The sequence below is a fragment of the Neodiprion lecontei genome, chromosome 2, assembly GCF_021901455.1.
Source record: "Neodiprion lecontei isolate iyNeoLeco1 chromosome 2, iyNeoLeco1.1, whole genome shotgun sequence".
NCBI classification, from domain to species: Eukaryota; Metazoa; Arthropoda; class Insecta; order Hymenoptera; family Diprionidae; genus Neodiprion; species Neodiprion lecontei.
In genome coordinates this window covers 40,428,496-40,452,194 of record NC_060261.1, presented here as the reverse complement: position 1 = coordinate 40,452,194, position 23,699 = coordinate 40,428,496, and the positions used below count along the sequence as shown (strand labels likewise).

The 23,699-nt window shown below is 42.9% G+C and overlaps 1 protein-coding gene across 2 annotated transcripts; it reads right to left on the bottom strand.

Annotated features, from left to right (window-relative positions):
• Positions 1–261: 261 nt before the first annotated feature.
• Positions 262–23,260, bottom strand: LOC107225552. 2 transcript variants are annotated; one of them, XM_046730883.1, is made up of 7 exons: positions 23,100–23,260; positions 8,862–9,181; positions 6,099–7,437; positions 3,509–3,737; positions 1,523–1,600; positions 1,200–1,337; positions 262–927 (listed from the first exon to the last, which is right to left on the bottom strand). In XM_046730883.1, the coding sequence occupies exons 3-7, from the start codon at positions 6,129–6,131 to the stop codon at positions 677–679; spliced, it is 729 nt and encodes a 242-aa protein (XP_046586839.1). In that variant the 5' UTR covers positions 6,132–7,437; positions 8,862–9,181; positions 23,100–23,260; the 3' UTR covers positions 262–676. The 2 variants fall into 2 exon arrangements, with proteins under 2 accessions (XP_046586839.1, XP_015521548.1); XM_015666062.2 differs by lacking the exon at positions 8,862–9,181.
• Positions 23,261–23,699: the final 439 nt, after the last annotated feature.

Sequence of the window (23,699 nt, the reverse complement as noted above, 5' to 3'; positions counted from 1 at the left end):
TTAATATCAAAGCTACGTTATGTACATACACGGATATACCTATAGAGATATAATGATTTACTTTATTCAAAGTCATCGAACGTAAATTTATATCCTAGTACGACCTACATCCACTTCGGTAATTTCATCTATGTTTTCGTCTCTCCTCGTTATCAATTTCTCCCTACTTTTAACTTTGAGTATCGAATTCTTTGTATATGAGTATTACATGTAAGCGGATGTTTACCTAAGTACTTATTCACATGTGCATGGATTTTTTTCTCTCTTTTTTTTTCTTTTTACAACTTTCCGTGTCAAAAGAATTTTTTACCAGCTCAGTTTGAAGTTTTATTAGCTACACCCGTTGGCGATACGAAATTTCCGAATCCGACGGAGAAATCGACTCGCAGCGCCTCCTGCATTACCGACAATAAATAAGCTCCGAAACAAAGCTCCGCGAGCTTGCGTCAGGTCTCTGTTTCGCCGACGAGACAATATCCGCGGATTCGAAGCTATCAGTTAAAACTTTCTCTTCCGCCTCTACTCGTCAGCCTGCTGCAGGGCTCTTCAAATTTATCTTCGACGTCTCTTTCGAAAAAAATTGCAGTAGATAATGAAATATGTATGTTCCCTCTTACACGTTACATCGGAACAAAATTATAGATGTGCAAAATATTTGACAGTTAATCGAAGGAAGTTAACGACCGATAATCGTCGGCTCGTCGGCCATGGCAATTTCCTCCGTCGGAGCTTTGTCGCGTTTCCGTTTCCTCGAGAATAGCATGAAAGCACAACCGGCGATCAGGTTTGCGAGGAACACGAGCCAGGCGAGCACCATCGAGTAGTCGTACTTTTTCAAAGCCCCTTCCGGATAGGTGTCAAACACGTGGTGTTTCTCGTACTCGATGGCGGACTGGACGACTTGAATGACGACCATCACGCAGGCGGCTGTAAGTGAGGAAATTATTGCTGTTCGTTAGCGGCGTGGAGAATTTACACAACCGGGGAGTAATTAGCGGCGTAAAAGTCGACCAGGGATCCTTGGAAATCGCGTTCATTAAACGTGTTTGCATGAATTATAATACCTCTGGTGGAACCAAAGCAAACTTTACCGCGAGGAAATCTCGTTTCACGAGATTCGGGCCTTTGACCAGTCCAACGAAGTGTCGCGCATGGTAATTAGCCCCGTCCTGTTTCTAAACTAATTACCATACATTTACCTGTGATGAAGTGGATTCCGCCGGCGAGCCTCTTGAACATGTATCTGGGATTGCGGAAAGTGTATATGGAAAATCCGAATCCCATGAGCATCAGGAATATACTGATCACAGCAAACGAAACCTGGGTTTTGATGTAGACTGAAACGGAAGGCGACGTTACTTGAGCATACGGAGATTAGCGATCAAGTTTTGTCTGCGAGTACTTTGCAAGTGAAAAAAAAAAAGAAACTCGATGGACTTAACTGGAAGAAATTTTCAATTTCTGTTGTTTTCTTTTATTTTTTCTTTTTCTTATACCGCGAGAAATCGATCATCAAACTCACCCAGCATCTTCTTCTTAGATTCGGAATTCCATCCAGCGTCAGGATTCTTGGGAAACAATGTCTGACGTTTGCAATCCTCTGAGAAATAAGGGTGAAATGAACGTTACTGAGAATCGTACCTGATATGTATGTCCATATCTATATAATGTAAAAAGTTGGACGTTAAGCTTGCTGGAGTGCCGCAACAGAGTTCATCGCGGATCTCTCACGCAGTAAAATCGCGGGCATTTAAATTCGCATAAATGTTTAGTGAACAGAAAACGTATTACATGATTCGGTAGCAAACTTCCAGCCGAACAGTTTCAGCAGCCCTAGCATTTCGTGCCCAGCGGGAGATGAATGAAACATTAGCCAGGCTGACTCCGGCAACGTTCGAATTCCGGTTTACCAGAGCTTTTTTTTTGTGAGAGAAATCGGCGGGGATGTTTCTCCGCGACGTAGAAAATTTCCAACCCAGATCCCCAATAATCTGCCTGCACCGCTTATTTCAAGTGAACAAAGTTTATTTTTTCTACTCATTTTCGACCGATCGTAAATTTATCATAATCGTAGCTGGTTTCGCTTTGCGGTAATAAGGTACTGCGGTTCCAGCTGTGAATTCGAGGAACCGATTACCGAGTATCATCAACATCGGGCCTAAGGTCAAAGGCTGTCGCAAGGTGAGCGCGAGTGGCCCAAGCCACTCCCGAGCTTTCTAGAAAAGCTCCGCAAGTTACACGTCGATAAACTTCAACCGAAACATGACATTTGTGAACCGTATCTATTGATCGATACCTTGTTCCGTGAAATTCGGCCGTATCTTGTTAGACAAATTCCCTTTGATCCAGCTACCATGTGCTATTTTGAATCGGCCCTGTCTGCCTTACCTCAGAAAGTAATGTACTCTTGGGACACCTAGACTCCCAGCCAAAGAGAGTCGGACTAAACTGTGCCACGTTTTATGACCCAAGCTTAGTATCAGCTGACTGCATTGACATTTCGCGAGAGCTGCGAGAGTGGGCTCGTTGCCATTAATAATTGAGGACCACGAAGCACCCGAGGGCTCGAGGTAAGTGCAATTGATGATCACAACCCGAACGTTGCGGCTAAAGCGAAGAGGCCTTTTCGCCGCTGCGAAATTTCGCGAAAGAACGGAAAGCGGAATTTATCGCATCCCTTGCGTTCTCGTAAGGCAATAGTAGTAGGAACGTTGAAGGGTTTTACTTAGTCGGGATTTTTCAAAAATCCATTTTTGTTATGTACAATGCGCATACATTCAAGTATGTACACAGAAAATGTCACGTCGATCCGATATATATTCTCTAAGTTACGCGCACATTTGCAAAGACGCCTCGCAGCGTTTCAAAGTGCTTTTGAAACTTTGAACGCGTTTTTCTAAAAACTGTGTTTTAAAGTCGGTGAGTAGGATTTCTCCGAAACAACTGAACCGATCAGTCTCAAATTTTTACACAAGCTTTATGATTGTATTTTTCAGTCCTTAATCGAAGGTTTTTTTCTCACTGACAAATGTTTTCTATTTTATAAAGAAACTGAGGCGAAATTTTTTGTAGAAAATCGATTACTTTTTTTTTATTTGTTTTTGAGAAGCCACCGCGTCGTTAAAAATTAACGTATTGCTTATTTCTTCGATTCAAGACCAACGAATACCTTATAATAACTAAATCTTTTTTGCTTTTTCATTTCACATGATCCAGTCCAGAGATATCTCGCTCACGGCAAAACACCTTTTTTTTAGAGGTGTTCCTAGGGATCGGGTATAGCAGCTTTGAAAATCATTATTTTTACAAACAAGAAATATCAGAATGAAGCTCAATGTTACCCCAATATGTATATCAATTTTTTCTATTAATAGATTGAAATTTCTCTTCGTGAACAATCCTTCGAAAATCGTTTCTTTCGGCCTCCTGACTGGGTAGGTATAACCCCTTAAGCCGGATTTCATAAGACGGAAGAGAACTACTACACGAAGAGAATAAAACAACGTACCGAAGACAGTCTTGTTCTCCCGCCCGTAGGTGCACGCACCCCAGAGACCTTGGTACCTGTAGAGGAGGACCCTGCCTTTGTTGTCGTCCGGGTTGAGGGGAAGTCCCTCAGTTTGGTCCGGCGCCGAGACCAGGAACCAGTGATCAGTGCCGATAGCGATCGCCCAAATGCAGACCGAAAGACCGACGAGACACGTGCAGCCCAGAAGTACTCTTCGTTCGAAAATTACCTGGAAATCATTCGGTGATTATAAATTTTTTTAAAGACGTCACGATCAAATTGGACAAAAATTTCACCCCTCAGGTAAAAATTTAAGACGTAATAGGCAATTTTGGAACAAATTTTCGCGAAGGAATTTACAATTTTTCCACCCTCAAGCGATCGAAATCGAATTAGCAAAGTTTGATATTTATGCGAGAGTATCTTCGGTGCTTTTCCCGTGACTTCGGAAAAGGTTTTCGAATTATGTCTCCTCATTCGGGGCGATGATAAAAGATTTTCGAATAAGGTAATACAAAATATCTGCCATGTGGTACTTTTGTTTGCATCTTCTGCCCATGAGACAGTATCCTAATTGTAACGTCTCGTCCGAATTCGACGGCCAATATTTCTGTTTAGAAACATGAAATCCTGCTTGTATTCCGGTATTACACCTTTTGGACGTCGTTCCAACCCGAGATCCAAATTAGCCGCAGGGTATCGCGATGCGATAGAGTCGCCTCTTTTTCACCCATTTTAACAATACGCGTAAGTTTGAATAAACGATTGTTGTTCGGCGATAAAAAAAAGGGGAGCGCAGCTTGGCAGTGAGTAGCTATTTGGCCAGTGGCCCCAAACTTTTCTTGGCTCAGATTAGGACCACGTGACTGGTCATTTTCGATTTCACTCTTCACCTACATTCCCATTTGACGTTTAGCCCGCTTATCCGAGGCGTGTTGAGTGCGATACGAGTTTTGCTCAATTCTTTGTTATCCGCAGCTGTAAACAGCCGAGATATTTTCGTGCGCACAATGAAGTCGAATTCCGCAATCAGCCTGCACGCCATCGTTGTAATGCCAAATTGATAACAGACCGACGAAAGTCTCGAGCCATTTTTTACAAGCCATTCCTTATCCCGAATAACGCAGACAGCCGGCTCAACTCGAAATATCGAATATCAGAGGAAAACGCGAAGAATTTCATTCTCGAAAATAACTCCATCTGTCAGTTGCTTCCTCTGACAGACGAGTGCACTTGAATGATTCTGAACGAGTCTCGGAATTCCGAAACAAACAATTTTTCTCCGAATACCTGTAGCTGATAGATCGCTCGTGTGTAGTCTGAGTTATTTTTTATTCCTTCTTCTCTTTTCATTTTCAATTTAGAATATTACTCGTATTTCGTTTACTTGAAATTTCAATTTCATTCTTTCTAGTTTGACATTGACGTGGGGAAAATTTCCCACGTTATTTACAACAAGTGGCTGCAACTAAAAGCACTGTAATCCCGTCAGAACAGCGGTAAAGAAAAAAAGTAATTCTTTCAAATTCGGAGACAGTTACTATCCCGCGACGAAAGCTCACACTGACATTTACCGTAATTTCAAGACTCTATAGATCGCAGCTGCTATCTGAGTCACTCTCAAAGCGGCAATAAATATCTGTGAAAAATTTGAAAGAATAAAAAAAACAACAAATGAAAACTAACACTCGTCCGAAATTCGGATGCAAAAATAGCGAGAATGCGGTGAAATCTGTGACAACGTTATACGTACCGAACTATAAGCATCGCGTATTATGCCCACACGAGTTTGGCACCTACGCGATATGTGGCGCTGATCTACAACACGTTTCACTGTAATTGGGCAAACAGATGAGAGGAAAGAGACTCGATCGAGCCACGAGGCTCCGGCTGTTCTATTTTCGAAACACAGGGAAAGTGCGTACAATTGTTTACACCGCGAAAGCGTGTCACCGTAAAAGCGACTCTCAAAATTTTCCAAGCTTAGTCTGAGTTTCAGCAGCAATACGTGGGGGGTGGTTGACAGGCGAAGCGGGCACGCGGAGCGATCAAGCAAAGATCAAAAAGCAGGAACGGAAGATTTTTGCTAGCAATCAGATCCGCTAATCACCCTCATTCGAATCCCTCGCCGATCCATTATCGTATCAGTTTAGCCCGACAGACGAACAAGGCGCGGTTAACGAGCGTCTCGCTTTGAGTTCGGGACCGTGAATTCACTACCAAAGTATTCATGCGAGAAATTCGAGAAGTAGTTAGTTAAAAATCCGGGCCAATTCCACCCCGAGACTTCGTCCCGACGCGATGATTCGATGTGAACAACTCTGCAGCGACGCGGTGTAGTAAGACGAAAAAAACTAATCACGAAGAAGTTGCAATAAATTTTCAAAATTTATCACCAAGATGGTGACCACAAATTACGCCCGAAAACACGACAGCTCTGATCGTTGCAGCGTGTCTTCGCGTCTGAAATGGTCCGACAGTACAATGTATTTAAACGGTATTGTATCACGTCGAATACATACAGAATACTCAAAACGAATTGTTTGTATTTTACAGTCGATGAGAAAAACGTTGATGATTAAAGACTCACCTGATTGTAAAGAGACTTCATCCTACTCGCCATGGTGTCCGCGGTTTGAGATCTCGTGTCACTTCTAGGGTGTTTACACGCGTGATTACATTTATGTAAATATATCTGATTTAATCGTATTATTCTTTGTTATTTGTTTATTTATTTATTTGTTTTTTTTTCTACTTCAGAAACTCGGAATATCGGATTAATCAGAGCGCGAGTCTCTGTGCTAAATATTATCTTTGATAAACTATCATCAAGACACTGTTAATGATCGTTCGAACTATTGTTACACATTGAAATGCCAAGTTCTTCGCGTAGCTATACTTCTGATATGTTACAATGATTTCAACAAAGGCGTTGACGTCTTTGATGATTATGTGATTGTACACCTACTCGTGCTTCTGCGTGTGCGTTATGCACGTGTATTTATGTACAGTAAATTGTATCGGATATGTTTTCACGCCCGTCTTCTCCTCTAGTTCGCAAATCCGAAATAGAAGACACAGTCAGACCGAATCCACGAGAGCGAAATTTATATCGACGCGGGCTGACCAAGAATTGATAAATGTCACGTAGGCCGACGCCGCTGGCACATCTGGGATGATATAGCTTTTTGTTTTTTCCATAAACCTTTTTTTTTAATTGGTTTATTTTTCCTTCGTGTTGTTTCTTGTTTTTGTTTGTATATATTTTCTTTTAAATTGTTTTCCTGTTGATATTATCGTATTTCCTCAACTCATACAGTTGATTCTCTTACTCTTTGGCGCGACTGCGGCGACGCCGCGCTCAAGAAACGTAAACGTATGTGTAATACGTTTTCTTTCTTTCTTTTTCTTTTTTTTTCTTCTTTTCCTTCTCCTTTTATTTATTTTATTTTTTATTCGTATCTCCTCCGCTCTATTCTCTCCTCTTCTTTTCCACGCCGTTTCTTTTGATCTCCGATGGAACAAGTTCAGCCGGATTTCAATATCAGTTTCGTTTCTCAGCTTTGAAAGACACTGTGAGAGCCGCGCCACTCGTGGCTTGTGGAATTCAAATTTAGAACTCGCTGTTCCCTCCCGTGCACACAATATATCCAACTGATCTTCGTCTTCGTAGCCTTCCGATACCGAATGCTCGACGGTACCTTCTTTCTATTTTTTATTATTATTTTCCCGCTTCTCGTAGGCCGCGACGCTCTTCTCGTAAACAAAAACACCTGCAACCTATGAAATTTCCCCTTTCCGATAGCAAAGCAGCATTCGCATCAAAGTTGACCCCGATTTTATCCCTTGTGACAAACTCTCGAGGTACACTTGGAAGATTTTACCGAGATCCTGTGGTGACCACGTGCAGCAAAGAGCACGACGGTTGTCTGGAACAGAAAATAAACGTTTGAGCAAGCGGGAGTAACGGATGAAATTTGTACACGTAAATTCGTACGCTGTGATATCATTAAGCTCTGTGAAAATAGAGTGAAAAAATTCAAGGCGGGAAGGTGGATTCTACTATTTGATTCCAGGACCATGTTGTTGTTCGTCGTCCGACGAGAGAAGTAAAAATTTAAACAAGTAAATAAACATTATTGCACGACGTTCGGAAAAGAAGCTAGATACTGCTGGAGTACCTAAATCAATCCGACTGTCATTAAAAGAAGTTACGGCTCGAGTACTTTTACAAGCCTCGAGGAATGTTATTGAATTGTTAACGGTAGGTTGTGTAGAGCAGTAATTCACTGTTGAGAAATCGTTGTTTATTAGTCGAACGGGTTGATGTTCGTTCGTGACACCTTACATCGTCGGTTTCGGGTTGATCTTTCATTGCTTCATATTTCGTTCGTCTAACCAGCCAATTCGTAGTAATAATAGATCGCGGCTTGTCGAAAATGGGGGAGAAACGAGCGGCGGGGGCGTGTCTGACACGCGACGTAACCAGAGCTTGCGAATTTCTGACGGAGTGTAAAAGTAAGTGTCGCACGTTGTGAGATAACGCGAGTTGTGAGTTTTTAAAAAAATTCCCTCTTTCGCAGCAAAGAAGGAAAAATTTCAAACTCGAGATACGATCGGTGACACAACAATGCGAGCTTGCGTCCTCGGGGAGCTTCCAATTTTTATTATAATTCCAAGGCCGCTGCGTCGCCTCCGCTAGTTGAGAAAACTGGAACAACTTGTCACCGCTTTCTTAGTCAAGGGCGTTCTATTGAGGGCTTTAACCGCAGCCACGTCCCTTCGGAAGAAAACATGCCTGTTAATTGCCTCTGACGAATTAATCACCAGGAACTTTCTTGACGTTGAGTAACCGTGGAAGGTATATGCTTATAATATGCGTACATTTTTTTTCCACCTGCGATACGTAAATTCTTATACTTTATTGGCTTTCCACAGACTTTTAACACCTTACTGCTGTCGCTATACATAGAATATCGGCCCGTGTAAATAGTTCGCGTTGTATTTTATTATCCCCGAATTTAGCGCAGGCCAAACTTCATCTTGAATCCCGTTACATTTATTTTATATTTTTCCTCACCACCCTCGAACTTAGCTTGGGATTTTATATTTAAAAGCTTTTTTTCAACCTTCAATTAACACCGCACAAGGGAATTCTTCTTCGATCCAATCAGATGGATTTCAACCTTTTGCTGACTACCGACGAATCAATCGATCTAACAATTATTTCTGTAACTTAGTTCTACCATTTCTGCGCTGAAATAACTGATCTTTCTGTTTTCCGTCAGCAGTGAATCGAAATGTTGACCGTACCGACTATACGCCGAAAAAAAAAAAAAACGAGAACTCTCACCTTTTTAGTAACCGCTGAAATGGACGGAGCGGTTTTTTCGAATCGTCAGACTTCCTTTTATCCTCGAGGTTGTACGTGACTAACGAGAGCCGCGGTAACTTTTCTGCTCGGCGAAAGATTACATTTTTGGTTCCTGTATTATGGCACTGTCTGCCAAAATTTTTGGCTTTCAATCACTTAGAGTCTGGGTCAAGTGTCCTTTCACCTTTCCTCTGGAGGGCGTTTCGATGATCTTCGACCGACGTACCTCGAATCGGCCACTTCTGCTTCCTGTCCAGATGCTTTTCCCCGAGGATTGCAGCTTATGCATTCGCAGCAACCTGTAACGCAAAGCGCAAAACGAAATAGCACAGGGCTTAGAAAAGCACCGTGTATATGCAGGCTTTTTTTATTGGCAATCTTTATTTTTATCGCGGAACTCGGCAATTAAACTCTGCACGAAACGGGGACCGTAAACTTGGCTCGTTACGTCACTTCCGGTATACTTATGTAGCACTTTTCTGTCCAGATTTCATCTACGCGTACACGTGAGTCAACTTGTACCGCGTAGCGCAACACGTGACCTTGTCACGCGAAGAACCGGAAGTACAAAAAAGAAAACGAAACGCGGGCAAACATCTGGCTTAGCGCTCGCACTAGAAACTTGGAAATCAAAAGAAGGCACAAAAAATGGAAGAACCTCGATTACATCCTTAGGATTTATGGATTTCTGGGAACTTGAACTTGCAAGCTCATTAAACATTTCGAGGTTCTCAAGGTTAAATATCCATATTTCGAAAGTAGTTCAATTTTTCCTCTGAAACCTCGTCAAGTCATTTTCTAAAATTCTGACGAATTATTGAAATTCGACTTTTGAACGCGAAATAAAGATACACTGCACTCTGTAATTTTTCGCCCGCACGTGCGTATCGGCGATCGCTATAAGCCGTTGAGACTTCCGGCAACATCAGTCGTTCGATTTTGACGGTGACTAAATTTTTACCAAGTAGCAGACGACGTTCCCCAATTGAAAAACAGTAAAAAAAAAAAAAATATCGCGAATGAATGAAACCAGGAACCTTTCGGCAGCCCGAAGAGTTACGACCCATAACGCAAATTTCAAGTTCGAGATCTGTTTGCGAGCCTCGCTTTAAGTGACTCAAGTAAGCCTCGTGTTTGACCATCACCCGATTCCGTAATCCACCTGACGACAGTGGGCATAATCCACTCACGATCTTCGATCGTCAGGCTTATTACCATGTCATCGTGACAACCGTATATCTATAGATAGCCAAGAGGCGCCAAGAAATGAGGGGCGATGCCAACTCGAGGGTGATTATTCGCGGCAAACTTATTACTACGGGTTAACGCACGTCTAACTGCACATCCGACCACCTTTTCTGCGTCTTCTTCTTCTTCATCTTCTTCTGCCCCTTCAAGTCGTCGGCGCAAGACGCCAAATTCCACCGAAACTTCCCAGCTGTGACCCGGTATTTCACGTCGTGACGTCACGCCGTGAGGATCAGCGTGAGCCGTCGACGTCTACGCAGCCTACATTTACACCGCAGCTGAATAACGAGCGAATGGAATTTAACGACCACCTTATCGATGACGCAAATTTTTTACCGCGTTCGCGCAACAACTTCCTCGAGAGTAGCCGGGACCTCTCATCAGTACGGATGAAATGAAATTCTGTAGACATTATCATCTCCCTATCAAAATTCAATTTTCCGTACATCTCGTGAACCGCTCCTCCTTTTTTTCTTCTTCTTCTTCTTCTTCTTCTTTCTCATCGACTCGGGTTAAAGGATGAAAGTGGCTGAAATCGAGTCGTTTAACCCAACGCGCCGATCATCTCTGGGGGGGGGCGATCGATCGATCGATCGAAAAGGGGATGAAGTTTAATTTGCCCCGGGCGAGTTGCAGATCATAATTTTTAGCCCGGCGAAGACATTTTGGCAATCGATAGATCCGGGTGACTAGACAATGAAGTCCCGGGAGAATCCGCGCTGCCTGCGCGGGCGTAATTTCGCAAAATTTCTTCGCCCTTTTTACTATTTCGATACCGGCAGCTCGGAGCTGAAAACGGCGAGTCTCGCCGAGCGCCAAAAATTCTCTCTCTTGTCTCGTCGCGTGGGACACCTGCCAAACCAACAAACAATGCCTCGCTCGGTGATCGCAAGCCGAGCTTGCAGAGACCGACGACAGCTGACCCGCGCTCTCTGTGCACCCCGAGTAAGCTCGGTTCGAAAAAGTCTAAGCCCACCGCCGAACGCGACAGCGACGCCACTATTTTTGCGGCTCGTTCGCCGCAAGCGGTCAGGAGGCGAACCCGACTAGCTCCACCGTAAATATATTTGCCGGTCTGACACGATGTCTGCGTAGAAATAGCCGGTCTCAGGCTCGCGAGTCGCAGAGTGCGGTGACTTACGGAATTTCTTCTTAAGTCCCTCGCTTCGTCTTCGCAAACCGCAAGCTCTGGTTGACGAGGATTTATTGCTCGACTGTAAGAAGGGAACAGTTGGTCCAACGAGGCCTGGAGTGCCAAGGACCTTAAGATGCACACCGGATTAAGGGTCAAGGTCGCGTTAGCCGAGTTCAGTGGTTCCAAAAATCGACGCGGCGGCAGAAAACGAACAGAGAAAATAGAGAGGGAACAGAATTCGAGATTTCAAAAAAAGAGAGAGAGAGAGAGAGAGAAAGCTCGATGTTTTCCCGACTGAAAATTGACATTTTATTTTTAATACAGACGTGACGCAATCTGGGAAATAATAAACAACCGGCAAGTGGCTGTTCTCGGGTTTTCAAGCACCCCGTCGAGTCGTTCGTTCGAGAGAAAGAGAGGCGTTTAAAATTTCGTTTCAAGTATCAAGGGGATGACAATGACGACGGTGTATCCACTAAGCGTCGACTCAGGGTCTCGATTTCTGTCGCACCCTCGCTGCAGACTCGAATACGAAACTGGACCGCGTTCAATCTCTGCGTTAAAGAACGATGCGAGTCTGAGAAGAAACGAAGTGAGCGTAAAGTCACGCGATAAATTTATAATTAGATTCAGCGGGTGTCGAGATTTGCAGAGCTTACCCCGTGAGGTCCGTCTGCCGTTTTAAACACAATGTATGCAGAGCCCCTCGTAAGCTTAAAAGCTTGCTTTAAACCTTACCGCATTGTTTAATAGGTACCCGCGGGATAAAAACAGCGTCAAAGTTTTTCCGGACCGAATTGACTAACGAACCATGCAGACGCTGCAGCTGTTCGTCCCCACCGGCTGCAGCAACGTCACGGTGAACTTAAACGCGGCGTAAAGCTCTGCCTATAATTATAGCCGATATGCCCTAGTCCCCGATGTTGCCCACCACCTTGCGATAGTCCCTGCAACGAGGCGGGGGAACCGCTTCGCGGGTTATTTAAAACGGCGGTCGAGTTCGTCTTCGTTGTTTTTTTTTCGCCTCTCATTCTTCCACCGTCATCCGGCCCTACTATTTCCACTCTTCGACCGCTAATAATAACCCCAACCGTTGCACCGGCTTAATTCTGTATCCTTTCGACCCGATTTAGCTCCCCCCCCCCATTCATGTAAACATGTCAATCACGGCTACGCCAGATCGTCTTTATAACAACGCGCCCCTTGCATTGCAGTTTAGATGGACCACGTGCAACGGCTCGACTTGCGCCCGAAATGCAGTAAATGAGAGGCAAAATTAGCATCGGCAAACCGTCCGTTCGTAACACAGTCGCCGGTAAATTACCTCCGAAATTAATCAGTGTTTATCCCGAAACACCGAAAACTGGACGAACAGCTGGCTTCCTTCTCCCAAGTCCGCCGAACGAGATCTAAAGACGCTTGTTTTTGGTGCGAGGTTTAAGTATCGTTGCGATTGTCGAAAACGAGAACGGATGGCATAATTGTAAATGATCCCATTTCACTCCCCAAGGAAAATGTTCCCGAAGTCTTGGCGTGACGGTAATTCTTTAATCTCGTTTCACGAATAACTACCAAGCTCCCAAGCCCTTTGATCAAAAGGAGAACAAGGTATATGCTTCGATCGAGTCAGGCTCACCCCCGGAGGCGAAAACGTGGCAAACAGAATAAGAGACGTGGCTTTGTTGTCGAGATAAGCCGACCGAGCGAGGCTTGAAGGGAATTGTAATTGAATACGAGGTTCCAGGGACTAGATTGGCACGGTTGATAATGCCGATGCAAACACCAAGACAAAGCAGAAAGGTGATCGTCTGCGTTGAGGACGATTCGCGTTCGGCCGACCGTCTTTCGTCAAGTATCAAGGTACTCGCGGATTTCCGTCGTGTGGGTGAAGTTCTTCCGAAGCTTTGGAGGAGGCGGTGCGCTCTGATTCGAGTAAATACGCGTGCGATCGTCGTGGGCGAATTCGCCGGCAGTCGGCAGAAGTTTAAACGAAAACGTTCAAGCATCCAAAACAAACAGCAATTATCTCAAGACCGCGAACTCGGATAGAGAAACGACGCGATGAGTTATGACTACGCCGCAACATCAGACATACCTACAGCTATATGTTCGTTGCATGCGGCATGCCTAACTCTTTGGCCGACGAGACATCGAAGCGGTAAACAAAACCCACTTGGGACTTGCATAACTTGACACTGTATTCCGCACAGCGCATTAAAGACCGATTCCGACTGTCGTAAAAGGTATTTATTCATGCCACCCGGAATTTCGTGGTGGAAATTCATCGTTTCTCTACTTTCCCTCGAACGTTTGATCTCCATCTTTTCTTTCTTCCAATCATCGTGCAGCTGCAAGTGGCAGCCGCCTTCGCGTCGGCTTGACGTGATATTAACTCTGGCACTAGGAAGCTGAAAAGCTCGAGAGCAGTCGGATACGTCTACGTCAGAGTTTAATATCACACTTCCAGACGAAATCCTGCACCCATCTCGCATTGAGACTCAACCACTTCCACTTCCACTTCCACTAAGAGATTCAGAATTACGAAGGAAGTTTCCACGTGCCTCGCAAAGAAGAATTCTTCATTGACCGCATGGACGTAATCAAGAGCTTTTTCATTTCAATTGAGAAACACGCAAAAGTCGTTTCAAATTCCACAGACGCTTATACGCGGCGCCGAAGCCTGTAGCTTTTTCTCTCCCTATCCGGTTATTTTCCGCTGTTTCCATCGAATTGCTATTCATTGTCAGTCACCTAATAGGAAGACGTGTGCGGATTCAAGAAAATTACACCCCCAACCTTTCTTTCTCGCCTTCGATAGAATTCCTTTCGTCGATGATAACGCCAACGATCGCAGAAGATCGTTCGAAAAAAGGTGATCGAATCGGAACAAAGATGCGTAAGGAGTAGTTTTACCGTATAAACGGATACCGATTGAAAAAAAAAATAATTACCATTCGCTATCTATTATCTTCGAGGTATAACAAACTCGATTGCTACTCTCCTTGAGAAGTAAAATGATAAAAATCGATTAGTTTTTATTTTTAAGGAAAGAAATTTTGCGACCTTGTATATTTTAATCCGAGAATACACCCTTCCGAGTATTTCCAAGCCTCGAGGAAAATTGTTTGACAAATCGTACAATCTGAAAATAGTTTTCCTGATTTCGTGGAGCATATATACATATACTAGTCCAAGCAATAATGTGTCGTGAAATACTTGAAAATACGCATTTACCAAATACTTATAAGTGGCATTTCTCGCAAATTGACGGCTCGCAGCCGCTGGCATCGTCCGAACAACGATCAACCCTAATAAGTAGTTATTTTCAGATAGCGATAGCCTCCCGCTCTAGGCTGTAACCTGATGTAATTAAAGGAAAATCGACCCACATATATCGGGTCGCCAATAAACAATCTCATCGGCCGCGGTAACGAGACCCTCGGTTATAGTTGGGCATCAGGTTTCTTAGATATTAAACTCTCCCCCGGGCTGCTACCACCTCTCGTTCGCTCAGTAGGTCACCTTTCAGCCCTGACGCCAGTCTTGGGTCGTACTAAACCGTTTTCTTTGCCCCTTTTATCTCATATTTTCTGAACACTGACCACTATCCCATTTGGAGAACTGGGTTATGGGGTTAAGCCAGTATTACGGTCCGATCAATTCCGGCTTTTCATCTCTTCCCGCAAGACCGCTAATTCCACAGATCACTGACCGACATTTTTCATGGCTATCGTCTTCTGGCATCGGCCATTTATAAAACAAACGCCGTGAGCAATCGATTGATGAAATGTCGTACGTCTGATATGCGGTGACAAAGTTTACCAAGGGGAGAATATTCGAAGTAGATTTCATTTCGCGCTGTGGCAGCATGGCAAGAAATCGAGTAACTTCACGGAAGTTTGCTGAGACCGTTTGATATACCATCTGAAACTTTGTTTCAATGAAGCGAAAGAACCGTGCGACGAGCATCGGGGTCGAATCTCAAGTTTATAGATCGATTCTACAGCTTGGCGAGCGTGAATTAATACAAGCAGAAAATATTCAAAGACAACCCGATACGATGAGTCACGATGCGTGATTCATCGTTTTGTATATTATCTCAAATAGCAGAGTTTCGGTGAATTATTTTCAAATAAATATGATATAATTGTATACAAGGTCGGAACGTGTGTATGTTACAAAAATGGCCCGAGTCTATGATTTATAACATATACTAACGTATTTTTTACAGATTCATGTACAACAGTCTCTGGGAGATAATAAAAAAAATGGTTATGCTTATTTGTAGTGAGGTTCAGTGGATGAAACACGGAAAATTTAGTCCAACTGATCGCAATTAATTGCTTTATCACCTTCGCGTTTATACAGACTAGTCCGCATAGCTTCTTACGTAATAATTTACGTACAAACGTATATATCAAGAAAGCGGCATCTGTGATATCACAAATTCGGTCTATCGGAATGCGTATCTCCAAGTTGAAAAAATTAAATAACCGGAGAATCAAATTGATTCGAGACTTGATTGATTGAAGAACGATTCGTTCTATCCAAAAGATATCTCAACTTCAATCGAGGATCAAAAAGTATCGTGGAACGTTTTTTTTCACAATATTTTGAATAAAGGTAATTCGATTTCCATTTGCAGCTACTGTGTACATCAAAGTTTACTACCGTTAACTACTTAAAGATACTTGCGAAGCGACGTCCAAGCAATCAGCGTAATTAGAAAACTATTGTAGTGAGCGAGAGCTCTTTACTCGAGTAATTTCTACCCCTAAACTTCCCGTGCCTGAAGACAATTTCACTCTAAGTAGTCAGGTTAATGGTTGCAGCGAGTTGGATCAACAGTCCGAAATACATTCTCGGAAACGCCTCGTAGCAGGTTTTTATTTTCCATTGCGAATTTTCATCACGTTCCAGAGACGCGTGACGGCTCACAAATCGATTCTACATCGAAAATACGATCAGTCATTATCGCACATCGGACAGAGAATCGCGGCCCGCCAATTTGTCGATCAACCTGATCCATCGTAACTGATACTTGCTTTGTATTATCCGACTGACGACAGCAAACTTTGCGTCACGCTCAGGCGAGGATCAGGTATTTTGCATTCCTTACTTAGTCAATATAAGGAGCCGGTGCTATAGGAACGGATTTGCGAGCTGCCGGTGTGAAAACTTTATTAGTTTAGCCCGAGGCAGATGAAAGAACGGGCGAATCGAGCTCAGCCAATTTTCCTGTATTCTTCGGTCTTTGTTTTCCTTTTTTTCATTTCGTTCTCTAGATTCTCTCTTCACCCGCTCGCGACTTTCAACGGCGAAAGCTCGATGCCAATTGTTTTACACACCCCGAGCATGTGGCGTCGCAAAATTCAACATTGGCACCCGCCTAACTTCTGTGCCACACCGGTGCCAAATTACTGGCCCAAAGTTCCAACGCGACTTGACGACGAGAATGGAAATTCCAAATTTCCTTGTCTCTTCTTCGTGAGAAGAGTGTCGCTCATAAAGAATATGTGCGATATATTCCCGCCAATTTATGGAATAGAGAATTATACATCCAAGTTTAGAAAGTTTCACAGATTCATGTTCTTTCTTCTTGAAGACCCGGCGACATCCGAGCCAGTGTGAATAGATATAAGAAATTCAGCCCTGCTGCACGAATGATTTGTGCCACGCGCTATAATTCACCATGACCGAAAATAAAGCGCAGCGCCTAATCTTATAGCATATACGGAAGCGATTGGGATCGTGGGTCAATGTTAATTAGATCTGAAGGATTATTTTTATACCGTTATTTCCGTCCCTTGGAAATATGGGGGAGCCGTTTATAGCCGGCCGAGGATCCATAAAATATAATACACCTTAATCTCGTAGTCTCGAATCGTGTTTCAACAGCTGAGCGTTTTGAGTTTTAATTAAGAAGCGAGACGAAAAATTGCGAAAAAGCATCGTGGAAGAAAATTCTTGATAGTGACGCAAGCCTAGCGATCTTCCCAATTTTTCATAATCGGTGAAACTAGATTCTAATTACCAATTTCGAGTTCGACGTCACTTCGCCGCGTAATGGAAATCTAATTTCAACACCACCTGTCGGTTTGAAAACGAATCCCCCTCGCGATATTTGACGAGTTATGAAAATTTTCTTACTCAAACAAAGCTGCTGCAGAAAATCCCAGGGAATCAACTTTACATTATTCATACGACTTCTTCGAGAGCTGATATTGGCGCTCGGTAAACTTCTGCTTCGAAATAATTAATACCCCACGTCTTTTCGCGTATTCCAATTTCATTAACAAACTATGCTTCTTCTCTTCTTCGTAGAATCTGGTAGTCACTACTTTATGATGGGAGGGAAAACATGCGACGTTCAGACGGCCAGAGGGATGGAAGAAAGAAAGGGAACTCCAAGTTCGTTCCCTGCTTTATGACTCAAACTTCTAACTCCAAAGGAATTCGCGATACTGTTGAGCCGTTGAAGCAGCGGCTACTTCACAGTGATGATCAGATGCTTACCAAAAACTGAAAGGGACAGGCTGGCCTGAGGCCCAAACTTTCTTAATTAACTCACGACGCGAGTTTCAATTTTCTCCAAAACGAATATCGGTACAACAAAGACGCACCGCCAAGAGCTCTGTTCAAGTTAACGCTAAGCAAATTAATACGTTGGATTTAATAAACGACGCGCAATTACAAACGGAATCTAGCCAATACTGAGCAGATTCTCAAGATAATAGAAGTCTTTGGGTAATTCAATTTCGAACAATTCTCGCGATTATACCACGGAAACTTTTGCTAAAAATATTTCCTCGCTAAATACTCTACAAGTACGGATTCCAGATTCAGAGGCAATAATTAACGAAGCTAAGAACTGGCTGCCCTTTCTCATTTCAATGGAATACCTTCAATTCTTACCATTGATGAAACAAATAGTCGAGTGTCGAGACGGATCCAAAGATATTATCGCCAAGTTTAAAACGAAGTTCGAACAGCTCTTCTTCGACTCCTAAAAGTCGTATAGAAATAAACAAAAGTCGATAATTGGGGGATAGAAGATCCAGGTTTTGAGTTCTCGCCTATAATCGATTGCGATTCGTATAACAATCTCTCACTTGTGAAAGCGTACGGAAAATAAATACAGCTCCTCTACGTTGAGTCGTATTTGTTTTTCCTCCCACGATTTACTCCGCGTTATTCAATCAGTTACAATCAGCGAAGGGCCCGTATATACAAGACGCGAAAAAATTTCATGCTGTCCATCAGGATGTAGGTGGTTGAGTTTAGGAGGATATATTCAGAGTTCCAAGTGAATAGATCTGATAAATCAACGTCAGTCAGAGACGCTTAGACTTTTCCCAAACGTCCGTCAATCCGCCGGATCTCGTCGAGCGAACGAATTACCAGTCAATAAATTGAGATAGTAAAGTTGAAGAGCTTGAACAACGTTTATGCAGCAAAAAAGTCGTTGGGCGGGGGGAGTGGGACTAAAAGAGCTCAACGAACCATCTACGTCAGAGTGCATTAAGAGGAAAGAACTTGAGAGGCTGTAGCAACAGATCATCTTCAAAACGGACGATTCTGTGGTGAGAGGAAAAGCGGTACTAGGATGTATCCCTTCGATAGATGGAAGATGAAAAAGTATCGATTCGGTGAATCGCAGAAGACGGGTTCGTTGTAATTAGTTTTCGAACAGCCGTCTAGCAGCGAAACTCTTTTCCCATCCCTTGGCGAAATTTCGACTGTACCGAAGATACGGAAATCTTTGGTTTTCGATTCCGAGTGAACCGCTTGTTTGACTCGAGACAAAGGGAAAGGATTGACGGAACGCTGCTGATTCGAAACGGGATACGCACCTGCAGAAGTTCCCGAAGAGCCGGCGAAGCGTGATCAACTGCAAGCAACACGAGACTGACGATGATGCTGGGATGGGAAATTGTATGTTTATTCAACGATTCGGGGCGTTTCAACAATTGTATTTATACCACTCGGAGAAAACAGACGGATTGCATAAATTATATCATTCCCGTATACATGTATACATGTGTGATACGTAATCGTCGCCCCACGCCTGTGAATCTCTTCACACAGTACCACGTTATTTTCAGAATATTCAAATATTATGACGATAGATTTGAAAATATATATTATTCGAGTTGCCGCTTTGTAAATGTTACGCGGAATATCGTTTATATAATGTATTCGTCTTAATCGTCTCTCCGGGATAAACCGGCAGTCGATCGTTTCATCGGCACCGATTTTTCGATACTCGTTCCGACGCCATAGCTGTTCGCAGTTTGCGGTCAGGTTCCAATATTCCAACGGAAAAAACAAAGAATAAACAAAAAAGAAGGATATTTGATCAAAAGAAACTCGAGTTCACCGAATTTTATTACAATCGACTGAAACCGCCGTTTCCAAAGCAAATTATACATCAATCATTCGTGATTGAGGTCATGTACAATTTACTCATAAACGAAAAATCATTCTTTTTTAACAGAGAGAAACCTTCGCGGTATAAAACTCTGAACGCAACAATTTTTGACCCTCAACGAGCAAGAAGCTGTAAACCTTGCGGTGTAACGTACGTACACACAATTTAGACCACTTGAGAAACTTTGAGTATACACTTGGTAGAAACTTTGAGATTCTTCGGTGTCGGGTTAATCGAGAGAACCGCGAGACGTTAGAGAAAGAGAACGAAGCTGCAGGGACGGGGGGTGACGTACCTTGACTTTCATTAGTCTAAGTGACACGATTTATGCAGATCTGCCGGCGTCCAAAGCGCGACAGTAATTAGTTAATTAAAAGTTTTTCCCTCCCGCTTTATGGGGCAGTTAAAAATCCCTCAAGATGGCTACTGCAGCTGCGCTGCGGAGTCTGTTTCATCCACGCGATTCCCAACTACAGTACAGGGTATATAAAACTGGGTAACGCAATAAAGAGCGCACTAATGGAGCTGGACGACGGACCCTGACTATCTTTCTCTCTCTTTCTCTCTCTCTCCTAAATCAACATCAGCACTCTCCGTAGGCGCGTTTTCTGATTACGAGGGTGTTTCCAATGAATAATTATTTTCACCGTTATTACGTATTCCATCGTTATAATATTTCCAAAATTACCCTCCAGGTATGACATCATTCACGTCGAAAGCACGCGAGGGATCGTTTTCGGTAATTGCCACGTGGCTTTCCAATATTACAAATACATTCGCGCAATGCGTCATACGAAAACTCATTGTACGTGTAACCGGATCGAGATTTTTTACGCTCATTCTGGGGTAATCGGTAGTCGTAACTGAAGGAGAAACAAGATGAAGAAATTTATTCTAGTGTAACAAATTTTTTTCCAATTCAAAGGGATCAGTAAGTTCTCAAAAGTTTCCAGCATTCACATTTTCTGCGTCATGTATCGTCATGCAGACCTAATATTGCAAAAATGGTTCAGCTGTATAAATTATAAATTACATATTCGTAAAAATGATTAAACAAATCGGTCATTTTTAAAAGTATGCCGCATGTTTAAAGTAAGCATCTCGGGTTGGTCCAAATTTTTCAAACATCAGTAATACCGATTTTTTCTCCCATCAGACCATATTTCTTCAGGTAAACTTGAAAAGTTCTTTTCAGATGTCGCCGTTGCTGCAATTTTCTGGTTCTCATGGCCACAGCATAAATATATACCGATTGAAAAAGCCTACTTTAATTTTTTTTCATTTTCGGTCCATCGGATAATTCATAAACAGCAGAGATTTCAACGCTAAACGTTTCCTAAACGCGTATGATTTGGAAATTTCTTAACGAGACTTCAACCGCAGATGTGTGATTCCTGTTTTGTCAATATCTAGAGACATAGTACGGTTATTTTGGCGTTTGGATCGTTGTACAGTTGCATGTAGAGAATGAATTCTTCATTATACTTCATCGAGCACGACGTCGTCGTTTAAAATTAACGCGCCCGCCATTATCCGGAACAAAGTTAGGATTCATCCTGGTGTAAGAGCAGCATATCTGCAATCTTTACCTAGCCGTAAAGAATATTATGCCAGCACCAGCCTGCTACGACGACCGTCGAGAGAAATTGTACCCCCGAGAATTGCATAACGCAGGCGAGAAGATGATGAATGGAATAGAATCGGGTGTGGTGTACGGGGTTTAAAGTGTAAAATTCTAGATAGTTTCACTTTGCCGTGTATCAAATATCGTTCATTAAGCAACTCCCAAGCGGTGATCGGTATCTTTCACGCGCGACAAAAGGATTCTGTTTTCCCTAGGTGTTTGTTAGGCTCCGGAGTTCTGACGAGAATTGAAGCCACATTGTTGGACGCAGACTACGTGATCCCTATAAAAGCATACCTCGTCTGGGGCGGTGAAGTATACTTAATAATCACGTTTAGTTTCTCACGGTTATTACAGAACTGACAGTTAATCGATCAATGTGAAATTCTGCGAATGGGTCAAGCTCTCGACACTTTTTTCATCGTCGATTTATAAGATTATTCTTCCATCTTGTAGGAACGATGCATTGAATACTTTCAGAGAAAATTAGCTCATAGAGGTTATTTTTCATTTCATGCAACGCCTCGAACGTAATCAAATAAATTGGAAGCTACATTAAAGTGCAAAACAATTCACCGAAACATGTCATTTCAATCTTTGAGGCTACAGAAATCGATCTTAATACCCATCAACGCGTTGTTGTTAAAAAAAAAATTGGCGGTTATTCGAAACGATTACAACAAATTCATGTCACATATTACAACGGTATAAATTTATTGGTAAAAAATAAAAACAAGGGTATAAAAAATCGGTCACTCAACAGTTCGACTTGTTTCTCAAGTACATAGCAAATGAAATCCCCAATTTAGATAACACGGGTCATGTACGTATATTCTCAATATTTGCGAGTGTCATTCGACGGTTTCAAATTCACCCTCTTATCTCGGGAAAAAAATAAAATCCCAGAATTCCATATCATAAGGAATCGTATTCTCCTAACGACACGCGCTCTCGATTTTTTTGCTACAAACAGACGCTTTTTTCATCGTGAAAGATACCGCTGTGTGAATAAGAGTTCAATTTTTTGTCTTTCTTTTTTAATACGCTCGTCTTTACGTAATACATCATTCGAAAATTCCTCTCCACTCAACACTTAAGAACATGAAAATTGAAATAAAATATCGTAAGTAAAACTTGAGCGCTAACGACGCATCAGCCTTGATACTTAAACGTGACATTCACTTGACATCTACCGTAACTTTCGAATCAAGATTTATGGGCACTGCAATTCACTTAAGCCGATAGAAAGCGCAGTTTTCTAGCCACGTAGATCAAGGGATTTCAATTCCGACTGCACGTCGTCTAACTTACTGAAACGTAGCTCGTAAATAAGGGTTGCGTTGGCAGCACGAATCATCGCTCGTTGAATAGCAGCTACGCGTTTAAATCGTGTTATATGCAATTTACCAGCGTGAAATTATAAAGCAGAGTTTGTGGGGTAATTATCTTTATACTTATCGCTTAGTCGTTTAATCTCTGTTTCCGAACGAGGTAAAAATGAGTAAAGTTCGAAATGGAATTATGCTGAAGTTTTTAACGTTATTGCAACGATGCATCTTTGGAAAAAGTCGTTATCTCTAAACTTTAGGATTACCAGAAATTCAGCAAACTTTTAATACAGCATCAAGAAATCCAGATTTTGTAAATTCAACTTCTTCAGTTACTCTAAAAGTGCGAAATGATAAATTTTTGTTTCAACAATTCGATACGTTAACGTTACAAACTTCATCCCACTGAATTAAAAATAAAAGAGTTAACAGCGTTACAATATCGTCTTACCTTGTTTGATAACTCCGTTTGACAAACAGCTCGTTGAGTGATGAACTCCGGAGAAGGAGGAGGGTTAACAGCGCCAGATCTACCTCGGCGTCGGCGTCGGCGGAGCTTTCGACCGTGCAGGCGGACCGGTCTGACTCTAAACGCACACTAACTACTTGTCGCTGGCATCACTTACCGCGAGGCCGCTGAGAGGCGCGCCCGGCGCCACCGCACGCACGCCCCAAACTCCCTCGAGCGTGTCGAGAGAGAGAGAGAGAGAGAGGCGAGTGTGTGCTTTTGTGCCTGCGTGATTGTGCTTCTATCCGCGTTCGACCACCGCTGCCCACCGCGAAAGATAGGGAGAGAAAGAGAGAGAGAGAGATAGAAGGACCGAGGAACGTAAGTGTATCGAACACTGACACATGCGAGTTCAGACGGAGGCGCAGACGTCCCCCACCCCCGCCCAAGTTTCGCCGCAAGTTCTGTGACGCCTTCGTAGAAATGAGGTGCTCGTTTCGCTTATTTTCACCACTCGTCGACGTCACCGCTCCCAGGTATGCATACATATATCTTCGTTTGTGTGCCTATATATATATGTATATATGTATCCGCATACGTGTA

Bases quoted from the DNA above. Each gene is read 5' to 3' on its own strand.
- LOC107225552 (XM_046730883.1), bottom strand. From the start codon at position 6,131: ATGGCGAGTAGGATGAAGTCTCTTTACAATCAG. The intron at 1,601-3,508 runs GTACGTTGTTTT...CTTATTTCTCAG, and splicing joins GGAGAACAAGACTGTCTTCG to AGGATTGCAAACGTCAGACA. The intron at 928-1,199 runs GTAAATGTATGG...CCTCACTTACAG, and splicing joins CGGAATCCACTTCATCACAG to CCGCCTGCGTGATGGTCGTC.